Below are 25,784 nucleotides of genomic sequence, written 5' to 3'. Positions count from 1 at the left end.
CTTCTGGAGGCAGGTTGTTCCATGGGTTAATTGTTCTCACTGTCAGGAAGTTTCTTCTTAGTTCTAGGTTGCTTCTCTCCTTGATTATTAGGACATTGAGTGTCTACAAAGATTGAATGTTAAAATAACTAGGCTATATCTATAAACTAAAAATTATTGATAAATGTAAGAAAGTTATTTTTATTTAATCGATATAATAAGAATTGTATTAGTTTAAATATGAGACAGTAAATACTAAGGCAAAAGAGAGCAAGTATTTAATGTAATAGTTTGAGATCTGTACTAAGGATACTTGTATGTTACTGAATTATCAATTAACTCAGCCGCCATGTTGCTTTTTAAATATTTAAATGTAAAACTAGAAAATCAACACAATTTTCTTTAAAAAAAGAAGAAGCAACGGATGGAAACTCATCAAAGAGACAAGCAACCTGCGATAATAATTTAAAAAAATACTGGAATGCGCAGAGATGGATAGGTTAACGTTAAAAATGAAAGAGCAAGAAGAAACGGAATATTATATGACATGGGACTTATTTTACCAATTGGTTAGCTGATAAAAACAGAGGTTAGAAATATGAGAATATGTGGATTATGTGAGCAAGACTTATAATGGATTAGTAAATACTTTGATTGTTATATGACTAATGTTTACGTGGGTAATATTATTTTTAATAGTTTGTTTGCTATTTCCTAGCATATGATTGTATTTTGATAAGATTATCATGAATGTGATGATCATTATATTTTAATACTAGTATGCCTACCTAGAGAACATTGTTCAATGTAGAAATGGAATTTTTTAAAATAATAATAATACAACATTTTTAAAAAAAAGAGAGACAAGCAACCTGGAACCAAGGAGAAACTTCCTGACAGTGAGGACAATTAACCAGTGGAACTACCTGCCTCCAGAAGCAGTGAATGCTCCAACACTGGAAGTTTTTAAGAAGAAACTGGACAGCCATTTGTCTGAGATTGTATAGGTTCTCCTGCTTGAGTAGGGGGTTGGACTAGATGATCTCCAAGGCCCCTTCCAACTCTGTTATTCCGTTTAATGAAGAGAAGGACGAGGGGGGACAGGATAGCAGTGTTCCAATATCTCAGGGGCTGCCCCAAAGAAGAAGGAGTCAAGCTATTCTCCAAAGCGCCTGAGGGCAGGACAAGAAGCAACGGATGGAAACTCATCAAGGAGAGAAGCAACTTAGAACTAAGGAGAAACTTCCTGACAGTGAGGACAATTAACCAGTGGAACCACCTGCCTCCAGAAGCAGTGAATGCTCCAACACTGGAAGTTTTTAAGAAGAGACTGGACGGCCAGAACCAGATGTTGTGAAGGTGAGTGGAGTTGAGGAACGGAGTTGGAGAACGCTGCAGGAATTGGGTGTGTCTAGTTTAATGAAGAGAAGGACGAGGGGGGACATGATAGCAGCCTTCCAGTATCTCAGGGGCTGCCCCAAAGAAGAGGCAGTCAAGCTATTCTCCAAAGCTCCTGAAGGCAGGACAAGAAGCAACGGATGGAAACTCATCAAGGAGAGAAACAACCTGGAACTAAGGAGACACTTCCTGACAGGGATCCACTTATAAACCATGTTGCTTAGCAAGAGAAATTCTGGTTTGAATTGTCGCCCTAAGATGGGGATGTACAATGTCAGGCTAATGCAGGGGTCCCCAACCTCTGGTCTATGGACCGGTACCGGGCAAAGCGGGATGCAGGCAGCATGCAAAACCACACACACACACACACACACACACACACACACACACACACACACATACACACACACCTTTCTACGGAAAAACACCTCTCCACGGAACCGGTCCCTGGTGCCCGAAAGGTTGGGGACCTCTGGTATAGATAACACCCGTTGGTCCTTTCGCCTATAGAAGCGGTTGCTTTATCCAAATTATCCAGATTAAACGGAACACGGATTAAATTACATCTCCAGTGAGATGAGCAGCCTATCCACTGAATACATAAGTTAAATAAAGAACCAGTTTGGTCTACTAGTTAGAGGCACCAGGCTTGAAACGGAGAGAGAGTCAGTTCAGGTCCTGCCTTAGGTATGAGAACCGGTTGGGTGACTTTGGCCCTAAATCACCTAGTGGTCTTTCATCCCTAAGGCGGGACTAGAACTCCCCGTCTCCTGGTGATTGGCCCAAAGTCACCCAACTGGCTTTCATGCCTAAGGTGGGACTAGAACTCACTGTCTCCTGGTGATTGGAGGAAAGTCACCCAGTTCTCTTTCGTGCCTAAGGCGGGACTAGAACTCCCCGTCTCCTGGTGATTGGCCCAAAGTCACCCAGCTTGCTTTCATGCCTAAGGCGGGACTAGAACTCCCCGTCTCCTGGTGATTGGAGGAAAGTCACCCAGCTTGCTTTCATGCCTAAGGCGGGACTAGAACTCACTGTCTCCTGGTGATTGGCCCAAAGTCACCCAGTTGGCTTTCATGCCTAAGGCGGGGCTAGAATTCACCGTCTCCTGGTGATTGGAGGAAAGTCACCCAGTTCTCTTTCACAGCTAAGGCGGGACTAGAACTCCCCGTCTCCTGGTGATTGGCCCAAAGACATTAGGGTGCTGTGAGATATGAACCCTGCAACACAGTTGTCCTTTGCACAAAATCTAGAGGAGCATGGAGATGGCTACGCGGGCCGCGTTTTGGGTGCTTAGCCACTGGCCGGGGCGTGTGACCACGTCGCACCGTCACGGGGTCGTGACTTAGGGTATGTTTTTGCCAGTTTCTGGCCACCAAGGACCCTTGAGGACAATGGTTTCCCTTCGTGACGGCGGATTTACTTAATGAGCCATGGGGACGTCCCGCTTAACGACCAGCATGATTTACGACCATTTCACCGAGAAGCCCTGGCGGAAGCCAAAGAGAGCTGGCCGGATCCAGGATCGGGATCATCCCGCTCAACATCCCCCTCCTGCCCCCCGCCCCCAAAAGCCCCTCCGTGGGACCCCCGACCTTCTTTCGGGCAGAGACGTAAGGCTTCTGGTAGCGGTCCAGCCTGGCCTTGGGGTCGCGGTAGACGAGAGGGTAGCGAAGGGCTTTCTCCAAAGCCTGGACGTTCTGTTGTATCCCTGGTTCGAAACACAGATGGAGAAAGTCTTTTGAGGAAAAGGAAAAACGGATTCCTCCGTTATCCTCCAGGAGGGGGATCCTGAGTCGATTCTGTTCTCTTCGGGCCCTGATGAGGTTCCCTAGTAGGGTGATGAGATGTCTGCAGGGAAAACCCCAAGCTCAGAGCACACCGAGGGGCCTGCGATCCTTCCCTTCCTCCTCCTCCTCTGCAGACCCCCCTCCCTTCTAGCCCTGATGAGGTTCACTAGTTGGGTCATGAAATGTCTGCAAGAAAATAAACAAGCTCAGACAGCATTAAGGACCCCACAGTCTTTCTTTCTTTCTTTCTTTCTTTCTTTCCTTTCTTTCTTTCTTTCTTTCTTTCTTTCTTTCTTTCCTTTCTTTCTTTTTTTCTTTCTGTCTGTCTGTCTTTCTTTCTTTCCTTCCTTCCTTCCTTCCTTCCTTCCTTCCTTCCTTCCTTCCTTCCTTCCTTCCTTCCTTCCTTCCCTCCCTCTAGCACTGATGTTCCCTAGCTGGGTCATGAAACGTCAGCAAGAGAACCACCCAGCTTAGATAGCACCAAGGACCCCACAGTTCCTTCCTTCCTTCCTTCCTTCCTTCCTTCCTTCCTTCCTTCCTTCCTTCCTTCCTTCCTTTCTTCCTTTCTTCCTCCCTCCCTCCCTTCCTCCCTCCCTCCCTCCTCCTCCTCCTCCCCCTTCTAGCATTGATGATGTCCCCTAGTTGGATCATGAAATGTCTGCACGAAAGCTACCAAGCTCAGAGAGCACCAGGGACCCCACAGTCCTCCTCCTCCTCTTCTTCTTCTTCTCCGCCTCCTCCTCTGGAGACCCCACTCCCTTCTAGCCCTGATGAGGTTCCCTAGTTAGGTCATGAAACGTCTGCAAGAGAACCATCCAGCTCAGAGAGCACCAAGGACCCCACAGTCCTTTCTTTCTTTCTTTCTTTCTTTCTTTCTTTCTTTCTTTCTTTCTTTCTTTCTTTCTTTCTTTCCTTTCTTTCTTTCTTTCTTTCTTTCTTCTCCTCCCTTCTAGCACTGATGATGTTCCCTAGTTGGGTCATGAAACGTCTGCAAGAGAACCACCCAGCTCAGAGAGCACCAAGGACCCCACAGTCCTCCTTCCTTCCTTCCTTCCTTCCTTCCTTCCTTCCTTCCATCCATCCATCCATCCTTCTTTCTTTCTTTCTTTCTTTCTTTCTTTCTTTCTTCTCCTCCCTTCTAGCACTGATGATGTTCCCTAGTTGGGTCATGAAACGTCTGCAAGAGAACCACCCAGCTCAGAGAGCACCAAGGACCCCACAGTCCTTCCTTCCTTCCTTCCTTCCTTCCTTCCTTCCTTCCTTCCTTCCTTCCTTCCTTCCTTCCTTCCTTCCTTCTTTCTTTCTTTCTTTCTTTCTTTCTTTCTTTCTTTCTTTCTTCTCCTCCCTTCTAGCACTGATGATGTTCCCTAGTTGGGTCATGAAACGTCAGAAAGAGAACCACTCAGCTTAGATAGTACCAAGGACCGCACAGTCTGTCCTTCCTTCCTTCCTTCCTTCCTTCCTTCCTTCCTTCCTTCCTTCCTTCCTTCCTTCCTTCCTTCCTTCCTTCCAGCACTGATGATGTTCCCTAGTTGGGTCATGAAACGTCTGCTGGAAAACCACCCAGCTCAGAGAGCACCCAGGACCCCACGGTCCAACTCCTGAAGGAGAAACTTCCTGACAGTGAGAACAATTAATCAGCTTCCTGTCAGAAGGTGTGACTGCTTCATCCCTGGAGACTTTTCAGAAGAGACTGGACAGCCAAAACTGGTCTGAAACGGTATAGGATCTCCTGCTTGAGCAGGGGGCTGGACTAGAAGACCTCCAGGGACTCTTCCAGCTCTATTCTGATTGACTGATTTCATTTTTCATTCCTTTTATGCTCTTCCCACCAGACCAGCCCGAGCAAGCGACGATCCTGCCGATCCCTCGCATCTCAAACAAACCGAGATCAAGGCAGCAGCATCGTCTGACATTGGCCCTCTGCTTCCTTTTGAGCAGCGGTGCTCAACCTGTGGGTCGCGACCCCATTTGGGGTCGAACGACCATTTCACGGGGGTCGCCAAACAACGCAGTCCGCCATTTCCCCCCCCCCTTTTCCTTAGCTGTGCTACTCCCTTTTCTTCTATTGGCTTTTGAAAGCCAATAGAAGAGACTCTCTTGAATAGAGTCTAATTCTATTGGCTTTCCAAAGCCAATAGGAATTGTCCAGGCTGTCTCTGCCCTGCTGAGCCCGTCAAAAGTCCCATTCTGCAAACGGTGCTGCACCAGTTGAGTAGTCCTCGACTTACGACCGGTTGAGTAGTCCTCGACTTACGACCGGTTGTGTGTGTGTGTGTGTGTCTTCTGATCTTTTCCAGGTAGCCCCCCCCTGAAAAGAAGCCCCTCAAAGCTGGACAATTGGGCACCTCACTCTCAACGAAGTGCGGGGGGGGGGGTGTTTTCAGCTTACCGTTTGGCTCAACAAAATCTGAGCCGGGGTCTCCTCCGAGCAGATCTTCGTAGCCCCTCAACTTCTCCGGCAGGGGAGGGCTCAGCCGCGTCCCCCAGGAATCCAGCGATTCGTCTACCTTGCGCCCATAGAAGGAAAGAGGGGGGGAAAAAGCAATCACGACAAACTCGGGTATTTTAAAATGATGCCTTGTCACGCTGGGGAGCAGCACGTCCAGAGATTTGGTCCAATTTGCAAGGTGCAAAGAAGGTCAGAATAACAGAATGACAGAGAATCGGAAGGGACCTTGGAGGTCTTCTAGTCCAGCTTCCTGCTCAAGCAGGAGACTCTGTACCACAGGTCGGCAACCCACGGCTCTGGAGCCGCATGTGGCTCTTTGAGTCTTCTCCTGCGGCTCCCAGCCTCCTCCGCCATTTGCAGAGAGACAGAGACAGAGAGAGGCACCTGCGCTTCCCTTCCCTTCTCTCTCTCTCTGTAAAAAAGAGAGTGGCCTCACGCTGTTCTCCAACAAGCTGACAAGCTTATTGGGCGGGGCTCCTGCCTCGGCTGCGTCTCAGCAGGAAGCAGCAGCAGCTCTCTCTCTGTGTGTGTGTGTGTGTGTGTGTAAAAAAGAGAGTGGCCTCACACTGTTCCCCGACAAGCTGACAAGCTTATTGGGCGGGGCTCCTGCCTTGGCTGCGTCTCAGCAGGAAGCAGAAGCTCTCTCTCTCTCTCTCTCTCTCTCTGTGTGTGTGTGTGTGTGTGTGTGTGAGTGTCTGTGTAAAAAAGAGAGTGGCCTCACACTGTTCTCCGACAAGCTGACAAGCTTATTGGGCGGGGCTCCTGCCTTGGCTGCGTCTCAGCAGGAAGCAGCAGCAGCTCTCTCTCTCTCTCTCTCTCTCTCTCTTTCTTACAATAGCACTGAAAAACGTGACTTACGACCGTTTTTTCACACAGATGGCTGTTGAAAAAACCCCGCGGCCACGTGTTCAAAATTCAGACATCTGGCAACCGACTCCTATTTACGATGGCCACAGCGTCCCAAGGTAGGGGTCGGGCCATCCCCTTTTGCGACTTTCTGACCAAGCCAATGGGGAGGGGAGGGATTCCCGGACAGGTTCACTTAACAACCAGATGAGTAACTGAACTGCATGGGTTCATTTAACGACCGTGGCAAGGAAGCCAGTCAAATGGGGCAACAACTCGCTTAAAAACGGTCTCGCTTAGCGAAAGAAATTTGGTGCGCTCAATCATGGCCGCTAAGCCGAGGACTCCCTCCCGTCGGGCGTCTCCCCGGCTCACCCACCTGAGTGATGAAGATGGGCTCGGTGACCCCTTCTCCGCTACTCGTCAGCACCTCCTCCGCCGTGGACGTGTCCGTGTCCTCCTCCTCCTCCTCCTCTGGTTCTGGAGGCAAAGCGTAGGACTGGATCTGGGCAAAGAGTCCGCGGAGCTCTCTGGACACGGATCGGGAGGCTGGGACCAGCGGTTGCGAAGACGTTGGCCCTGGGGACGAATCCACCAAGGTCAGGCTCTGCTCCTGGCCACGGTCCACGAGAGGAGGGCTTGGAGGCTGCTCTTCTTCCTCGGAAGACGCCAAGAGATTCATATCTTGGAAGCCCGAGGTGGGAAGTTGAGAAGGTTCCTCTTGATCTTCGTCTTCTTCCGAAGAAACGGTGGGCAAGGCGGCCTCTGGGAGGCCCCCATCCTCCCCACCGGGGACGGAGATGGGCATGGATTCCTGCAGATCTTCATCTTCTGCAGAGGATTCTCCTGGCGTGGAAGGAGGCACCCCCAAGTCTTCTCCGAGGCCACCTTCAGACGATACCAACGGTTTGCTTCCTTTCCGTTCCGGCAAAGACGTCGTCACGGACGCCGACAGAGTAGGCTCTGTGCCAGAAGCGATGGAGACAAGAGTCTTGGGTCTATCTTCTCCTTCTGCTGCTGCTTCTTCTGGTCCAACAACCTGAATAAGTTCTGACTCGCTCTGTCCCTCCGAAGGTGAGTTCGGAGGGGCGAGGAGTTCCCACCGTAGCTCTGCTGGGTGGTCTCCTGGAGAGGTCCACGTGTACGGGAGAAACTCCGACAGGTTCTCTGGTAGAGCTGACGCCTCGGGCAGAACCTGGTCTGATGAAGGCAACTCTATGACCGGGGGCAACCCAGACGGTCCTCGTGAAACCGATCCGGAGGGCGGGGGAAGAACTTCGGAAGGACTTTGTCCCGACAAGGACTGAGACGCAGGAACTTTACCAGTCAGGATTTGATCTACGGAAGACTCGCAGGATACTTCGCTGTAGCGAGACATCTCGTCCAGGGAGTACCCCGGGCTCAAGGCTTCGGTGTACAAAGTGGTCAGAGAGGTGGACCTCTCCTCCCGCCGAAGGGGAGCTAGGATGGGCCGATCAGGATCGTAGGCGAGAGAAGAGGACGGGCACTCCGGAAGGTCTTTGGAACTGAGTCTTTTACTCGGATCCAGCTCGGATCCCGTCCACAGTTGCCAGAAGGTGGTCTCCACCGCCGTCTCGGCCGGCGGGGGGCGCTTTCGGACCTTGGGTAGCTGGGATTTGATCTAAAGAGACACAGAGAAAATCAGGGCAAGGCTGGGATCGTAAGGACAGAAGCCTTGACCTTCTGACGTTCCTGCACGGGTTCGTCTGGAGGCCTCTTAGGATGCTTAGAAGAGAATCTTGGTAGGGCAACGGTTTGGGGTCCCCAGTGCTCTCTGAGTTGGATGTTTTTTTTTTTGCTAGATGTTGCATGACCCAACTAGGGAACATCGTCAATGCTAGAAGGGAGGAGGAGGAGGAGGAGGACTGTGGGGTCCCCGGTGCTGAGTTGAGTTGTTTTCTTGCAGATGTTTCATGACCCAACTAGAGAACATCGTTAGTGCTAGAAGGGAGGAGGAAGAGGAGGAGAAGGAGAACTATGGAGTCCTTGGTGCTCTCTGAGCTGGGTGGTTTTCTTGCAGACCTTTCATGACCCAACTAGGGAACCTCATCAGTGCTCAAAGGGAGGAGGAGGAGGAAGAGGAGGAGGACGATGACTGTGGGGTCCTTGGTGCTCTCCGAGCTGGGTGGTTTTCTTGCAGATGTTTCATGACCCAACTAGGGAACATCATCAGTGCTAGAAGGGAGGAGGAGGAGGAGAAGAGGAGGAGGAGGAGGAGGGAAGAAGAAGAGAGGAGGAGAACTATGGGGTCCTTGGTGCTCTCTGAGCTTGGTGGTTTTCTTGCAGACCTTTCATGACCCAACTAGGGAACCTCATCAGTGCTAGAAGGGAGGAGGAGGTGGAGGTGGAGGAGGAGGTGGAGGTGGAGGAGAACAGTGGGGTCCTTGGTGCTCTCTGAGCTGGGTGGTTTTCTTGCAGATGTTTCATGACCCAACTAGGGAACATCATCAGTGCTAGAAGGGAGGAGCCATCCTACTTGTGGCCTCTAGGAACAAAACGGTCCCAACTTCCCAGCCCTTCCTGATTCCTCCCCCTGTGCCAACATTTGATAACCTCGGCCGGTCCCCAATTTTTGTTGAATTAAAGTGTTTTTTACCACCTAATCTCTCCACGTTTATACCTCCCGGTTCGCTTTGACGGGTATAAAAATGCGTGGCTTCTCCAGCTTGGGAACCTTTTTCCGAACCAGTTTAATTCCAAGTTTGTTTTGAAGAAAGCTGGTGAGCAGCGGTGGGTCGCCTTGGGGAAGAGGCAGGGGAAGAGGAGAAGGCAAGAGAGGTCAGTCTTAAACACCTGCCCCCCCAAATTTCTCTTCCTTCACAGGGAGTCCTCCACTTACAACCAGACAGAAAACGACTGTTCCAAGTTACAACACACACACACACACACACCTAAAAAAAGGTATTGATGATCTGGAGTCGAAGTTCTGACAGCTGTCTGTCACCCATCCTGCTCACAATTCACAGGATGGTATTTCGGATGCTCGGCAACCAAGCACCACAAAAAATATAGAATAGAATAAAATAGAATAGAATAGAATAGAAGAGAAGAGAAGAGAATAAGAATAGAATAGAATAGAATAGAATAGAATAGAATAGAATTACAGAATAGAATAGAATAGAATAGAATAGAATAGAATAGGAAATAGAATAGAAGAGAAGAGAAGAGAAGAGAAGAGAAGAGAATAGAATAGAATAGAACAGAATACTGTATGGAGAATAGAATAGAATAGAACAGAATAGAATACTGTATGGAGAATAGAATAGAATAGGAAATAGAGAATAGAATAGAATAGAATAGAATAGAACAGAATAGAATTACAGAATGGAATGGAATAGAATTACAGAATAGAATAGAATAGAATAGAATAGAAGAGCGGTGCAAGGGGACCTTGGAGGTCTTCTAGTCCAGCCCCCAGCTCAAGCAGGAGAATCTATACCATTTACAGGTCTGGATCTTGAAAAGAACTGATGAAATCGTTCAGGGCAATGAAAGGGAGAGACTTTAAGAAACCCCCTCTAAATTTTTTCCGTCTCTTTGCCGCCCTTCAGCTGGCAAAAAGCCGAGTGGGACGGTCCCTCTGCCCCAGGGAAGCCCCCCACCCCACCCGTGGCCCCGGGCCGGGGGTACCGCTTCTGGACGTGGTGAACGGGTTGCCGTAGAAGGTCAGCTCCGCCAGGGAGGGGAAGAGAGCCACGGCCAGCAAATCTTCTTCGTGCTCGATCTGCCAATCAATAAAGACGTGTGGGAGATGAAAATATAGCCCCCTCCTCATATAATAAGACAGGGCTAGAACAAAACCTGAAATAGAAGCGATTTAAAGCTTTAACTTGAAACTTTATGCTGTTTCCCAATAAGGACTATTACTATTTGCAATCTGCTGAGCTTCGAGCAATATAAATTGCAAAGTTGGTAGTTCTATAATAATAATAATAATAATAATAATAATAATAATAATAATAATAATAATGATGATGATGATGATGGTGGTGATGTTGGAAGGGGACCTTGGAGATCATCGAGTCCAACCCCCTGCTCAGGCAGGAAACCTATATACCATTTTGGACAAATGGCTGTCCAGTCTCTTCTTAAAAACTTCCAGTGTTGGAGCATTCACCGCTTCTGGAGGCAGGTGGTTCCACTGGTTAATTGTTCTCACTGTCAGGAAGTTTCTCCTTAGCTCTAGGTTGCTTCTCCCCTTGATGAGTTTCCATCCGTTGCTTCTTGTCCTGCTTTCGGGCACTTTGGAAAATAGCTTGACTCCCTCTTCTTTGGGGCAGCCCCTCAGATACTGGAAGACTGCTATCATGTCCCCCCCTCATCCTTCTTTTCCTTAAATTAGACATCCCCAATTCCAGTAAACATCTTTCATATCTTTTAGCCTCCAGTCCGCTAATCATCTTTGTTGCTCTTCTCTGTACTCTTTCTAGAGTCTCAACATCTTTTTTACATCGTAGTGACCAAAACTGGATACAATATTCCAAGCGTGGCCTTACCAAGGCCTTGTAAAGTGGTATTAACCCTTCACGTGATCCTGATTCTATCCCTCTGTTAATGCAACCTAGCACTGTGTTGGCCTTTTTGGCAGCTGCAGCACACGGCTGGCTCCTATTTAAGTGATGCTCCACTAGGACTCCGAGATCCCTCTCACAGTTGCTACTATTGAGTGCCAAAGAATGGAGGCCTTTGAACTCTGGTGCTGGAGAAGACTCCTGCGAGTCCCCTGGACTGCAAGGCGATCCAACCGGTCAGTCCTGGAGGAGATCAACCCCGACTGCTCTTGAGAAGGCCAGATCCTGAAGTTGAAACTCAAGGACTTTGGCCACCTAATGAGAAGGAAGGACTCACTGGAGAAGAGCCTAATGCTGGGAAAGATGGAGGGCAAGAGAAGAAGGGGACGACAGAGAAGGAGGTGACTGGATGGAGTCACTGAAGCAGAAGGCGTGAACGTCAAGGGACTCCAGAAGATGGCAGAGGACAGGAAGGCCTGGAGGAAGGTGGTCCATGGGGTCGTGATGGGTCGGACACAATTTCGCAACTAACAACAACAAGAATTTTCAGATGGGAACTGTCTTTGCCAAGTAAGAATTATGACTGGGTGGTCGGTAGCAGAAAAGTATAAAAATGTTAGTTTCAGTCTGGCTCGGGACCATTGGCCTATAGCTGTCCCTTTGGAATCTGCTATGCCATAGGGTCCTCATTGCAATGGGTTGTTAAGGTAAGGCAGTGTTTCCCAAACTTGACAATTTTAAGGCATGTGGACTTCAACTCCCAGAATTCCACAGCCAGCAACGCTGGCTGTGGAATTCTGGGAGTTGAAGTCCACATGCCTTAAAATTGTCAAGTTTGGGAAACACTGAGGTAAGGGATGTTGTGTTATTATGCTATGTTCCAAATTACTAGAAAAATAAACCTCTGAATCTTAAAGTAAAGATTTAGGGTTTTGTGTTGCCGTCTCTTGTCTTTTCCATTGGGTTTTTCCGCGACAGACGGAAAGGGCAATCTTGATTCCAGACCTGTTTATACCACCCAGGATTGTATTAGATTAGATGAGATAACCTTTATTGTCATTTTTTTTTACCGTGGGCACAACAGCATGCATTAAAAATTAAATTTGGGGGGGGGGGGGCTTGTTATCTATCCGTCTGTCTGTCTGTCTGTGTCTGTCTACCTACCTACCTACCTACCTAGCTGTCTGTTTATCTAGTCTCTCTTCTGTCTCTATCTATCTATCATCTCTCTCTCTTTCTTTCTCTATATATCTACCTACCTACCTATCTGTCTATCTAGTCTCTCTCCCCCTATCTCTCTTTATCTAGTCTCTCTCTCCCCCTACCCTCCCCCCTCTCTCTATCTATATCTATGATAGAAAAGAGAAAATATATTTGTCTCTTTATCTCTGTATAATCTATTTCTCTATCTCTATCTTATATGTCTGCCTACGTACCCACCTACCTACTTACCTACCTACCTACCTATCTATCTATCTATCTATCTATCTATCTATCTATCTATCTATCATCTACCTACCTACCTATTAGTCTGTCTGTTTATCTAGTCTCTCTCTTCCCTATCTCTCTCTCTCTCTCTCTATCTATCATCTCTCTCTTTCTTTCTCTATCTACCTACGTACCTATCTACCTACCTACCTATTAGTCTATCTAGTCTCTCTTCCCTCTCTCTATCATCTCTCTCTCTTTCTCTATCTATCTACCTACCTACCTATCTACCTATTTGTCTATCTAGTCTCTCTCTCCCCCTACACTCCCCCCCTCTATCTATATCTATGATAGAAAAGAGAAAATATATTTTTCTCTTTATCTCTGTATAATCTATTTCTCTATCTCTATCTTATCTGTCTGTCTGTCTGTCTACCTACCTACCTACCTTCCTACCTTCCTACCTACCTACCTACCTACCCACCCACCCACCCACCCACCCACCCACCCACCTACCTACCTATCTATCTATCTATCTATCTATCTATCTATCTATCTATCTATCTATCTATCTATCACAGTCAGTCTGAGGACCACAGGCTTCCCACCATTTCCAGGTGCCCGTCGCCCATCCCGTGGTTGCAAATCATCAGCCTGGCTTGGAGCAGCATCTGAAGAAGAGCCAGCTCACCTGATTGTTGGCAAGGCTGAGAAATCTCAGCTCCGGTAAGGGAAGGAGGAATTCCGTGTGGATGCTGGCACAAGGGGCCTTGGAATCCTCAAGAGGTGAAGGAGACCTTTCCTGGAAGAAAGAGAAGAAGAAATAAGGAGGAATTTTCTGACAGAGAGAACAGTCAACCAGTGGAACAGGAGCTGCCTCCAGATGTTGTGGGAGCTGCACCACTGGAGGCTTCCAAGAAGAGACGGGACTGTCAGGAGTGGGGTACGGTCTCCTGCTTCGGGGGGGGGGGTTGGACTAGATCAGAGCTCCCCAACCTTTACGGCTTGGCGGCTCGGAAAGGAAGGGAGCGGGACGGAAACGTGCTCGCACGTAGCCCCGTGCATACATGAGCACATGCGTGTGCGCACGATGGCGGCACGCCCACAAGTCATCAAAGGGCCAAGTTTGAAGACCCCTGAATTAATCAGTGGAACATCCTTGCCTCCGGAAGTTGGATATCCGGGGGGTTGGGCTAGAAGACCTCTGAGGTCCCTTCCATTTCTGTGATTCTGTTAATGTCTTTGCAGCAGAATAAACCTTATTTTCATCAGCATGCCTGGCTGAGGAATTCTGGGAGTTGAAGTCCGCAAGTCATCAAAGGGCCAAGTTGGAAGACCCCCTGGACTTCAACTCCCAGAATTCCTCAGCCAGGCACGCTGGCTGAGGAATTCTGGGAGTTGAAGTCCACAAGTCATCAAATGGCCAAGTTGGAAGACCCCCTGGACTTCAACTCCCAGAATTCCTCAGCTAGGCACGCTGGCTGAGGAATTCTGGGAGTTGTCGTCCACAAGTCATCAAAGGGCCAAGTTGGAAGACCCCTGGATTAATTGCTCTCACCGTCAGGAAATTCCTCATTAATTAACCTTAATTAACCTGACCCAACCCTTGATTATACTGCACTGATCTACAATTGCAGTGTTAATATCCGTTTCCCCCATCTGGAGCAATTCTTTGGAAACAAGGAGGGCTCCTATTTTGTTCCCACCACACACACACACACACACACACACACACACACACACACACACGCCTGGATATCCTCAGAAAATCTCGCCAAATTCCTGCTGTGAGGCACAAAAGCCCAAGCAAAGAATCGGAACCCGTTACCTGAGCCGTTTCTTCCGGAGGTCGCGTCTGAAAGACGACTTCTGTTGAAAAACGTGAAATTAGCATCAGGGCACGGGAAAAGGAGGAGGCAGTCGCTCCTAAGCTGCCAGCGAGGCTGAACATGTTTTGGACCTCGGCCGTGAGGGCATTTGGGAAGGTTTGCAACCTCCAGCCTTTCCTGCAGGGTCCGTTGCGTCGCTATATTGGACTTATAGGGTGGCCCACAAAAACTCTTGACAAGATAGTGCTACACAGAAAAGAAAATCCTGGGATTGGGGTTGTCTGTTTGTCTGATCCCTCTCTCTTTCTCTCTCTCTCTCTCTCTCTCTCTCTCTCTCTCTCACACACACACACACACACACACACACACTCTCTCTCTCTCTCTCATCTATCTATATGTATCTATCATCTATCACCTCTCTCTCTCTCATCTATCTGTCTATCTATCTATCTATCTATCTATCTATCTATCTATCTATCTATATCATTATATCTATTCTATGTATCATCTATCATCTATCTATTCTATGTATCATTATCTATATATTCTATGTATCATCTATCTATATCTATCATCTATTTATCATCTATATATCTATCTATCATCTATCTATCTATTCTATGTATCATCTATCTATCTATCTATTCTATGTAATTATCTATCTATTCTATGTATCATCTATCTATCTATCATCTATCTATCATCTATCTATCATTATCTATCTATCTATTCTATGTATCATCTATCTATCTATCATCTATCATCTATCTATCTATCTATATCATTATATCTATTCTATGTATCATCTATCATCTATCTATTCTATGTATCATTATCTATCTATTCTATGTATCATCTATCTATCATCTATTTATCATCTATCTATCTATCTATCTATCTATCTATCTAATCTATCTATGTATCTAATCTATCTATCATCTATCTATCATATATATATCATTATCTATCTATCTATTCTATGTATCATTATCTATCTATCATCTATCATCTATCTATCATCTATGTATCTATCATCTATCTATCTATCTATCTATCTATCTATATCATTATATCTATTCTATGTATCATCTATCATCTATCTATTCTATGTATCATTATCTTATTCTATGTATCATCTATGTATCTATCATCTATCTATCTATCTATCTATCTATCTATCTATCTATCTATCTAATCTATGTATCTAATCTATCATCTATCTATCATCTATGTATCTATCTATCTATCTATCTATCTATCTATCTATCTATGTATCTAATCTATCTATCATCTATCTATTGTTTTTCCTATCATCTATCTCATCTATTTGTCCGGCCATCCATCCAAATAACCAAGCTCAGAGAGCACCAAAGATCCCACAATTCTTCTCCTCCCCCTCCCTTTCTCCTTTCTCTTCTCCTCCAGACCCCAAGCCCCCTCTAGTGCTGATGATATCACCGAGTGTGGTAACAAAACGTCTGCAAGAAAACCATCCAGCTCAGAGAGCACCACGGACCCCGCTGAAGGCAGAGGATTCAATCTGGCCGAAGTGAAGGCCTTGCAGAAACTTAAAATCGGAATGCGTGATAAATATGCAGTTGGAAAGGGCCCCTTTGCAAGCCAACGATCAATAAAATGAATAAAATCAAATATATTTACTAAAATCAAATTACTTCCTTAACGACAGGGTGGACAAAACGTCTCTTCATCACTTGGAAAGGAATCCCAATGAAGGAACAGAGAAATGCACTCTGCTCTGAGTAAAATATTTAATACTTTTAGCCCACCTGTCTTGTCGGGATCCTGGGTGTTTTGTGTAATAAGGTAACTGCACTGCTGGTGTAGCCTTGGGGACTGATCCTGGTGTGGCTTTTGGGGGGCCTTTTTCCGACAACGTAAGCCTGCCCGGATGCCTGACTTGGCCGATAAAGGATGGATGGAGAAGTGGTTGTCGCTCACGTAATGGAGATAGGGGACCTCTTTAATTCTGTTTTTGTCCAGGTTCAGCTGCTTTAGCCTATAGAAACAAAAATATCAGTCCTCAGTTTACTAGGGTACAGCAAGTTTTGGGGCCAAACCCATGCCACCGTTAGAACCCTCTGCCATATTTCATCTCTTACAGAAAGCTTGAAAATCATGTGGAAGTCATCCCATTGGCAGCACCAGCATGTGGCTGGCTTTGTCAATTCCAACTGGCCAGTTTCCAATTGACTAAGACTGTCAGTTCCAGCTGGCCAGTTTCCAATTTTCTGTCAATTCCAGCTGATCAATTTTCAATTGTCTAAGACTGTCAATTCCAGCTGGTCAATTTCCGATTGACTGTCAATTCCAACTGGTCAATTTCCAATTGTCTACGACTGTCAATTCCAGCTGGCCAATTTCCAATTGTCTGTCAATTCCAGCTGGTCAATTTCCAATTGTCTAAGATTGTCAATTCCAACTGGCCAGTTTCCAATTGACTAAGACTGTCAATTCCAGCTGGCAAGTTTCCAATTGTCTGTCAATTCCAGCTAGTCAATTTCCAATTGTCTAAGACTGCTAATTCCAGCTGGCCAATTTCCAATTGTCTAAGATTGTCAATTCCAGCTGGTCAATTTCCAATTGTCTAAGACTGTCAATTCCAACTGGCCAGTTTCCAATTGACTAAGACTGTCAATTCCAGCTGGCCAGTTTCCAATTGCCTAAGACTGTCAATTCCAACTGGCCAGTTTCCAATTGACTAAGACTGTCAATTCCAGCTGGTCAATTTCCAATTGAATGTCAATTCCAACTGGTCAATTTCCAATTGTCTAAGACTGTCAATTCCAGCTGGTCAATTTCCAATTGTCTAAGACTGCCAATTCCAGCTGGCCAATTTCCAATTGTCTAAGACTGTCAATTCCAGCTGGCCAGTTTCCAATTGTCTGTCAATTCCAACTGGTCAATTTCCAATTGTCTAACACTATCAATTCCAGCTGGTCAATTTCCAATAGTCTAATACTAGTACTGGATGATTAGTATCATGTGAACCCTTAGTTTTTCTCGTTGACAGAGTAGACATCCCTAGTTCCCTCAATCAGAATACAGATCAACAGAGATGGAAGGTACTTTGAAGGTCTTCTAATCCAGCCTCCTGCTCGAGCAGAAGTTCCTGTACCATTCCAGACAAGTGGCTGTCCAGTCTCTTCTTAAAAACATTCAGTGACGGAGCACCCACAACTTCTGGAGGCAGGTGGTTCCACTGGATACTTGTTCTCCCTGTCAGGAAATTCCCACTTAGTCCTAGGTTGCTTCTCTCCTTGATTATTTTCCACGCAAAAAGCTATTGGTTAAGGCTCTTTAAGAGGATACAAACCAATCCGGTCTCCCTTACCTTCGAAGATTGGCCAAACTGACAAAGACACTGGAGTCGGAAAGGTGATTGTCATCAAGAAGCAAGACCTCCAATGCTGGGAATTTTGGGCAGCTCCTGCTGTTTACAGAAAGGAGAAATGTCTACTGGTCACCTTAATCCTTCCTTTGCCGCTTCTCCTGCCTTCCTTCCCCTTTACCCCTTCGTCTTCCGTTTCTTGGAGAACGGAGACAAAAGTCCGAGTTCCATGTCCAGAGGAAAATCCACTCAAGTCCAAAGAGGAATTCTTTATTACTTGGAAAACTCTCCTATGGTTATCTACCTACTCCTCTTTGCTGTCTTCAGATAATCTTGGTGCCCTAGAAGGAGGATGAGGATGAGGAGGAGGAGGAGGAGGAGAAGGAGGAGAAGAAGAAGACGAAAAAGAAGAAGACGAAAAAGAAGAAGAAGAAGAAGAAGAAGAAGAAGAAGAAGAAGAAGAAGAAGAAGAAGAAGAAGAAGAAGAAGAAGAAGAAGAAGAAGAAGAAGAAGAAGAAGAAGAAGAAGAAGAAGAAGAAGAAGAAGAAGAAGAAGAAGAAGAAGAAGAAGAAGAAGAAGAAGAAGAAGAAGAAGAAGAAGAAGAAGAAGAATTGTTGGGTCCTTGGTCATCTTTAAACTTGATCATTTTCTTATAGATGTTTTAGTCCCATCCAGCCCTATGATTCTGATGATACATAGATGATAGATACATGATAGATATATAGATAGATGGATAGATAGATGATAGATAGATAGATAGATAGATAGATAGATAGATAGATAGAATGGATGGATGGATGATGGGTGGGTGGATGGATAGATGGGTAGATGGGTGGGTGGATAGATGGATGGGTGGATGGATGGATGGGTGGATGGATGGATGGGTGGGTGGATGGATGATGGATGGGTGGATGGATAGATGGATGGGTAGATAGGTGGGTAGATAGATAGATGGATGGGTGGATGGATGGATGATGGGTGGGTGGATGGATGGTTGGATGGATGATGGATGGGTGGATCGATAGATGGATGGGTGGGTGGATAGATGGATGGATGGATGGGTGGATGGATGGATGATGGATGGGTGAATGGATAGATGGATGGATAGATGAATGGGTGGGTGGATAGATGGATGGATGGGTGGATGGATAGATGGATGGATGGGTAGATGGATAGATGGATGGATGGGTGGATGGATAGATGGATGGATGGATGGGTGGATGATGGATGGGTGGATGGATAGATGGATGGATGGATGGATAGATGGATGGGTGGATGGATGGATGATGGATGGGTGGATGGATGGATGATGGATGGGTGGGTGGATGGATAGATGGATGGGTGGATGGATGGATGATGGATGGGTGGGTGGATGGATAGATGGATGGGTAGATAGGTGGGTAGATAGATGGATGGGTGGATGGATGGATAGATGGATGGATGGATGGATAGATGGATGGATGATGGATGGATAGATGGATGGGTGGATGGATAGATGGATGGGTGGATGGATAGATGGATGGATGGATGGACAACCAGCTCAGAGAGCACCAAAGACTCCTCATTTCAACCCTGAGCTACAAATATTTATTGGGAAGATAACCTCACAATCTTGTAGATGCTGAGCTGAATGGAAGGTAACCAGGATCCGGATGATTAAACCAGCATGGGAAATCCTATGTAGGCTTCCTTAAGCTCAGAGAAGATGAGGATGCCCTTTGGGTTGCCCAGGAACTCACCTTTCTGAGGCAGCCAGATTGAGGGGAAGCGAAGAAAGTCCATTGGCCGTAAGGTGGAGAACTTTCAGGTGTGGTAAAATTCCCAGAATCTGCACATCCTCAGGAGATAGGTTGTTGTAGGAGAGATCCAAGATCTGGAGAAAAAGCCACATGTCAAGGGCAGGCCATTATGACCTCCTTAAACAGCTTGAGAATGGAAAGGAAAGGCGCCCACTTCAGGGGACTCTACTCCAGCGAGTATGGAAGTCAAGATAAAGATGGTTTGGTCCACTGCAGGGGTGGCAATCTGGGCTCTTTTATGACTGGGGGACTTCAACTCCCAGAATTCCTGAGCCAGCCATGCTGAGGGGAAAGGGAGAGGTTTCCAAGCTGAGCCATGCTGGCTGAGGAATTCTGGGAGTTGAAGTCCGCGAGTCACGAAAGGGCCATAGTTTCCCTCATACTGGCTCAGGAATGCTGGGAGTTGAAGTCCACATGTCATGAAGGGGCCATAGTTCCCCCGTGCTGGCTCAGGAATTCTGGGACTTGAAGTCCTCGAATCATGAAGGGGCCATAGTTCCCCCATGTTGGCTCAGGAATTCTGGGACTTGAAGTCCGCGAGTCATGAAGGGGCCATAGTTCCCCCATGCTGGCTCAGGAATTCTGGGAGTTGAAGTCCACGAGTCATGAAGGACCATAGTTCCCCCATGCTGGCTCAGGAATTCTGGGAGTTGAAGTCCACGAGTCATGAAGGGGCCAAAGTTTCCCCCATGCTGGCTGAGGAATTCTGGGAGTTGAAGTCCACGAGTCATGAAGGGGCCATATTCCCCCATAATGGCTCAGGAATTCTGGGAATTGAAGTCCACCAGTCATAAAAGAGCCAAGGTTGCCTACCCCTGGTCTAGTGGTAAGGCTAGAAAGGCTAGAAACCAGGAGATGGTGAATTCTAATCCAACTTTAGGCGCCAAACCTGACTGGATGACTTAGACATGAAAGCCAGTAGAGTGAATTTGAGCCAATCGCCAGGAGACGGTGAATTCTAGTCCCGCCTTAGGCATGAAAGCCGGCTGGGTGACTTTGGGCCAATCACCGGGAGACAGGGAGTTCTAGCCTCACTCTTGGCATGAAAACTAGCTGGGCGATTTTGGGCCGGTAACCGGGAGACGGGGAGTTCTAGTCTCGGTCTTGGCTGGGCGATTTTGGGCCAATCATGGGAGACGGGGAGTTCTAGTCTTGCTCTTGGCATGAAAGCTGGCTGGGTGACTTTGGGCCGATAACCGGGAGACGGGGAGTTCTAGTCCCACATATTATTATTAGCCATGAAAGCAAGCTACGTGACTTTGGGCCAGTCCCACTCTCTCAGCCCAGTCCACCTCACAGGGTTGTTGATGTCGGGAAAATCGGAGGAGGGAATAGTGAATATGAGCCGAGGTGGCCCAGCAGTTAGGGTGCAGTACTGCAGGCCACTTTAGCTGACTGTGTTCAGCAGGTCAGCGGTTCAAATCTCACCGGCTCAAGGTTGACTCAGCCTTCCATCCTTCCGGGGTAGGTAAAATGAGGACCCAGATTGTTGGGGCAATGTAAATATATATACACATTGCTTACTGGTGTACACCGCTTAGAGCAGTGGTTCTCAACCTTTTTAATGCCGCGACCCCAACCAGTCATAAGTCGAGGACTACTCAACCAGTCGTAAGTCGAGGACTACTCAACTGGTGCAGCACCGTTTGCAGACTGGGACTTTTGGCGGGCTCAGCAGGGCAGAGACAGCCTGGACAATTCCTATTGGCTTTGGAAAGCCAATAGAATGAGACTCTATTCAAGAGAGTCTATTCTATTGGCTTTCAAAAGCCAATAGAATAAAAGGGAGTAGCACAGCTAAGGAAAAGGGGGGGAAAATGGCGGACTGCGTTGTTTGGCGACCCCCGTGAAATGGTCGTTCGACCCCAAATGGGGTCCCGACCCACAGGTGGAGAACCACTGGCTTAGAGAGTGCTTGCACTTAAAGCGGTATATAAGTCTCATTAAATAAATAAATAAATAGTGGATATGCTTACGGCCTTGTGTTATTTGTAAAACGAATAAAGGTGGGATACAAATATGAATGAATGAATGAATGAATGAATGAATCCTTTTAAAAAAATGAAACCTACAGCTTAGCAGCAAAAGGGTCTGGGGCTGAGGAGGCCTTTCCAAGCTGAGTTTAAGAAAAATATATAGAACATGTGAACGTGTTTTTTAAACGGGAAGAAATTAACCCTATCCTCCCCGATTCCGAGCTCGGATTCGTGCAAGCGTCACTTTTGCACTTTGCACTTACTTCCAAGTGTGGAAAGTCTCCGATTCTGACTTTAAGGTTCCTCAGACCGTTTAGAGACAGCTCCAGCTCCCGAAGGCCAGGAAAGTGACGAAATGTTTCTAGACAAAGGTTAAAATAGAGACATTTTTTATTTTTATTTTTTAATTTTTTTTAAATTATTTTTCACCATACACCATACATCAAAACAAACTTAAAATACATAAACATAAGTCTTTTCTTTTAAACAGTGTTTCCCAAACTTGACAATTTTAAGGCATGAGGACTTCAACTCCCAGAATTCCACAGCCAGCAACGCTGGCTGTGGAATTCTGTGAGTTGAAGTCCACATGCCTTAAAATTGTCAAGTTTGGGAAACACTGTTTTAACAGAACCGTACTCTACATTTTAAGCATTCTTTACATCTTATTTACATTTTATGTACATCAGTAATTATGTCTTTTTCTTTCTCTCTTCTAGCCAATTATAACATTTATTCCAAATTTCATAAAATTCTGTCGCCTCCTTGTCTTTTAATTCTAACGTAAGTTTGTTCATTTCTGCGCATTCCAAGATTTTGTACATAAGCATATCATTTGTGGGTATATTTTCACTCTTCCAACATTGAGCATATGCTATACGAGCTGCAGTCAATATGTGTATAATGATGTGTTGAGAGTTGTTTTTCCATCTTTAAATTTACTATGCCCAAAAGAAATAATTCTGGTTTGAAATCCATTTGTATCTCCGTTATCTCCTGTACCCAATCTCTTATTCGTTCCCAATAATTTTTTGCTTTGGGGCACAGCCACCACATGTGATAAAATGTTCCTTTAAAATAGAGACATTTTTTAAAAGGCAGCCGTGCGAAATCAATAGTTCGGTCAAGTGATCCAGCGGCCAAGGATAAAACATTTCATAATATTTTAACGCCAGTAATTAAAATTCTCCCAGTGTGCCTCCTCATTGCCCAAAATATTGTTTAAAAAACCCCCACTCACATATGTAATTTTTATTTATTTTGGCAAAAAATATTTAATACTGGGGGTATTAAATGGGGGTGAACAGGCTTAGACTCAACCCTGACAAGACCGAGTGGCTCTGGGTCTTGCCTCCCAAAGGTCAACTGGATGGTCCATCCTTAGTCCTGGGGGGGGGGTAAATTTGCCTCCCTCAGTGCAGGCACGCAACTTGGGTGTCCTCCTGGACTCACAGCTAAATTTGGAACCACATCTATCGGCTGTGGCCAGGGGGACCTTTGCCCAGGTTCGCCTGGTGCACCAGTTGCGGCCTTATTTGGACCGGGAGGCTTTACTCACGGTCACTCATGCCCTTGTCACCTCAAGACTGGATTACTGTAACGCGCTCTACATGGGGCTACCCTTGAAGAGCGTTCGGAGGCTGCAGTTGGTTCAGAATGCAGCCGCGAGAGCGATTGTGGGCGCGCCAAGGTATGCCCACGTGTCACCTATCCTCCGCGAGCTGCACTGGCTTCCTGTGGGTCTCCGGACGCAATTCAAGGTGTTGGTTATCACCTTTAAAGCCCTTCATGGCATAGGGCCAGGTTACTTACAGGACCGCATTCTGCCGCACAGTTCCCAGAGACCGGTGAGGTCCCACAGATTGGGCCTCCTTCAGGTCCCATCGGCCAGACAATGTCGGCTGGCGGGCCCTCGGGGAAGGGCCTTTTCTGTAGTGGCTCCGACCTGGTGGAATCAGCTTCCCCCCGAGGTTCGAACTACTCCCACCCTGCCGGCCTTTAAGAAAGCTGTTAAAACTCTCCTGTTCCGGCAGGCCTGGGGTTGACGTCCCCGGGGGGGGGGGGGAGATGATTGGACACGCTGTATGATTGTATTATTTTATTGTTAGATTGTTGTTTTAATTTTGTACGCCGCCCTGAGTCCCTTGGGATTGCGCGGCATATAAATAAAATAAATAAATAAAATAAAAATAATACTTAATATTTAATGGAAGCCGGCTGGGAAGATTACAAATCGTGTGTCCCTTGGGATGTTGCAACCGTCCTAAGTAAATGCCAGTTGCCAAACGTCCGAATTTTGATCAGATGACCGTAGGGGTGCTGCCATGATCGTTAAGTGTGAAAAAAGGCTACCTTCGAACAGTCACTAACCCAGGGGTCTTCCAACTTGGCCCTTTGATGACTTGTGGACCTCAACTCCCAGAATTCCTCAGCCAGCGAGCGTAGCTGAGGAATTCTGGGAGTTGAAATCCACAAGTCATCGAAAGGCCAAGTTGGAAGACCAGAGTGACGCCCCACCCTTTGGTTTCCTTACCTAAAGTCAGCAGGTTTTCAGTGGCGTTGATGTAGGCGACAGAATCAAACTGCACAAAGTCACTTTCCCTGGCCTGGGAAACCACAAAAAGAAGAAACCATAAATGGAATAGAATAGAAGCTGGAAGGGACCCTGGAGGTCTTCTAGTCCAGCCCCCTGCTCAAGAAGGAGGACCTATATACCATTTCAGACAGGTGATTGTTTAGTCTCTTCTTAAAAAATCCCCAGTGATGGAGCACGCATGATTTGGGGGGGGGGGTAAGGTGTTCCATAAAAAAAACCCCCACAACAAATATATATATATATATATATATATATATATATATATATATATATATATATATATATATATATATATATATAAATAAAAATGAATTAATGAATAATAAAAATAAATAATAATATAAATAAATAAATAAATAATAAAAATAATAAATAAATTAAAAATAATAAAAATAATAATAAAAATAAAATAAACATAAATAAAAAACAAATACAAATAAAATACAAATATTAATAAAAATAAAATAAAATAAAAAAAATAAAAATAAAATAATATAAATAAAAATAATATAAAAATAAAAATAATGAAAATAAAAAATAAAAATAATAAAAATAAATAAATAAAAGAAAATGAAAATAAAAATAAAATACAAATAATAAAAATAAATAAATAAAAATAATAAATAAAAATAAAAAATAAAATAAAAATAATAAAAATAAATGAATGAATAAAAATAAAAAATAAAATAAAAATAATAAAAAATAAAAATAATAAAAATAAAAATAAAATAATAAAAATAAAAAGCAATAAAAATAAATGAATAATAATAATAATAATAAATGAATAATAATAAAAATAAAATAAAAATAATAAAAATAAAATGAAAAATAATAAAAATTAAAAAAAATAAAATAAAAATAATAAAAGTAAAAAAAAATAAAAATTAAAATTAAAAAATAAAAAGTCCTGGCCCCCCTAAGAGAAAAAGAAACCAAAGCAAGCCACCCCAAATGTAGCATACAGGGAGCTTGGCCTGCCTCTGTGCCCCAGTGCCTGGGGGGACCAACCAGCCCCTCCGGTCGAAGCAACCTGAGTTGCGGGCCCAAATTCCCACTCACCAAGGCAAAGTTCCGGTGGCTGATATTCACTGAGCACAAGTCGGAGGGCTTCTCCACGGCGTGGAGCTTCAGCTGGAAATCACAAGCCAGAGAAAGGGAACTCGCTGGGGGGAACGTGGGGGGGGGCAGTCAGTCAAGCAAAAGCGGGAAAAATGAAAGCCGATACTGCCAAAAAACGATTTCCTATGAATTTGTGACAGAAGACTACTCTGCTAAAATGGTGCTCTGTGCCTGTGGGTGGGCGCTGGTATTTCAATAGGGTTTGTGTCAGCTGATTGATGGACAGGATAAAGGGAAGAGGCTGTGGCCCTCCAAGAGGGGGTTGGACTAGATGACCTCCAAGGTCCCTTCCAACTTTATTATGATAATGATGATGATGATGAGTGTGGAGAAGAGCAACTAAAACGATTAAGGGTCTGGAGGCTAAATCAGGATAACCAAATTGGAAGGGACCCTGGAGGTCATCTAGTCCAACCCCCCTGCTCAGGCAGGAGACCCTAGACCATTCCAGACAAACAGGCTGTCCTGTCTCTTTTCGAAAACTTCCGGTGAGGGAGCACCCACAACTTCTGGGTGCTCCCTCATCGGAAGTTAGTCGTTCCGCTAATTAATTCTTCTCACTTTGTTTTAAGGATGCTTCTCCCCTTCTAAGAACTTAAGACACTGAAGAGTTGTGGAGCTGGAAGGGACCCTAAGGATCATCTAGCCCAACCCTCTGCAGTGGACAGGAGAACCAAGCAACGCAAGCAACACC

General features: G+C 45.7%; 1 protein-coding gene across 6 annotated transcripts in view; it reads right to left on the bottom strand.

The window, feature by feature from the left end:
* The window catches only part of XRRA1 (X-ray radiation resistance associated 1), a 38,431-nt gene that overhangs the window by 7,596 nt on the left and 5,051 nt on the right, over positions 1-25,784 (bottom strand). For 4 of the 6 annotated variants that reach the window (XR_005558231.1, XM_039355880.1, XM_039355878.1 and 1 more), the window contains 13 exons: positions 25,031-25,102; positions 23,909-23,981; positions 21,639-21,736; positions 19,340-19,473; positions 17,604-17,702; positions 16,039-16,268; positions 14,251-14,291; positions 13,114-13,224; positions 10,114-10,207; positions 9,104-9,222; positions 6,842-8,104; positions 5,557-5,674; positions 2,970-3,085 (listed from right to left, as the gene is read on the bottom strand). Coding sequence is in view for 4 of the 6 variants with exons in the window: in XM_039355880.1 (XP_039211814.1) it covers positions 2,970-3,085; positions 5,557-5,674; positions 6,842-8,104; positions 9,104-9,222; positions 10,114-10,207; positions 13,114-13,224; positions 14,251-14,291; positions 16,039-16,268; positions 17,604-17,702; positions 19,340-19,473; positions 21,639-21,736; positions 23,909-23,981; positions 25,031-25,102 (2,568 nt within the window). In the remaining 2 variants the exon portion in view is untranslated. Of the gene's footprint in view, positions 1-2,969; positions 3,086-5,556; positions 5,675-6,841; positions 8,105-9,103; positions 9,223-10,113; positions 10,208-13,113; positions 13,225-14,250; positions 14,292-16,038; positions 16,269-17,603; positions 17,703-19,339; positions 19,474-21,638; positions 21,737-23,908; positions 23,982-25,030; positions 25,103-25,784 lie in introns of those variants that run through there. The other 2 variants (XM_039355879.1, XR_005558233.1) reach the window with 2 other exon arrangements.

The sequence above is a fragment of the Crotalus tigris genome, unplaced genomic scaffold (assembly GCF_016545835.1).
Source record: "Crotalus tigris isolate CLP2741 ecotype Arizona unplaced genomic scaffold, ASM1654583v1 scf7180000018765.387419, whole genome shotgun sequence".
Taxonomy (NCBI): Eukaryota; Metazoa; Chordata; class Lepidosauria; order Squamata; family Viperidae; genus Crotalus; species Crotalus tigris.
Note: the sequence above shows the minus strand (reverse complement) of the source record. Positions and strands in the feature narration are given on the sequence as shown.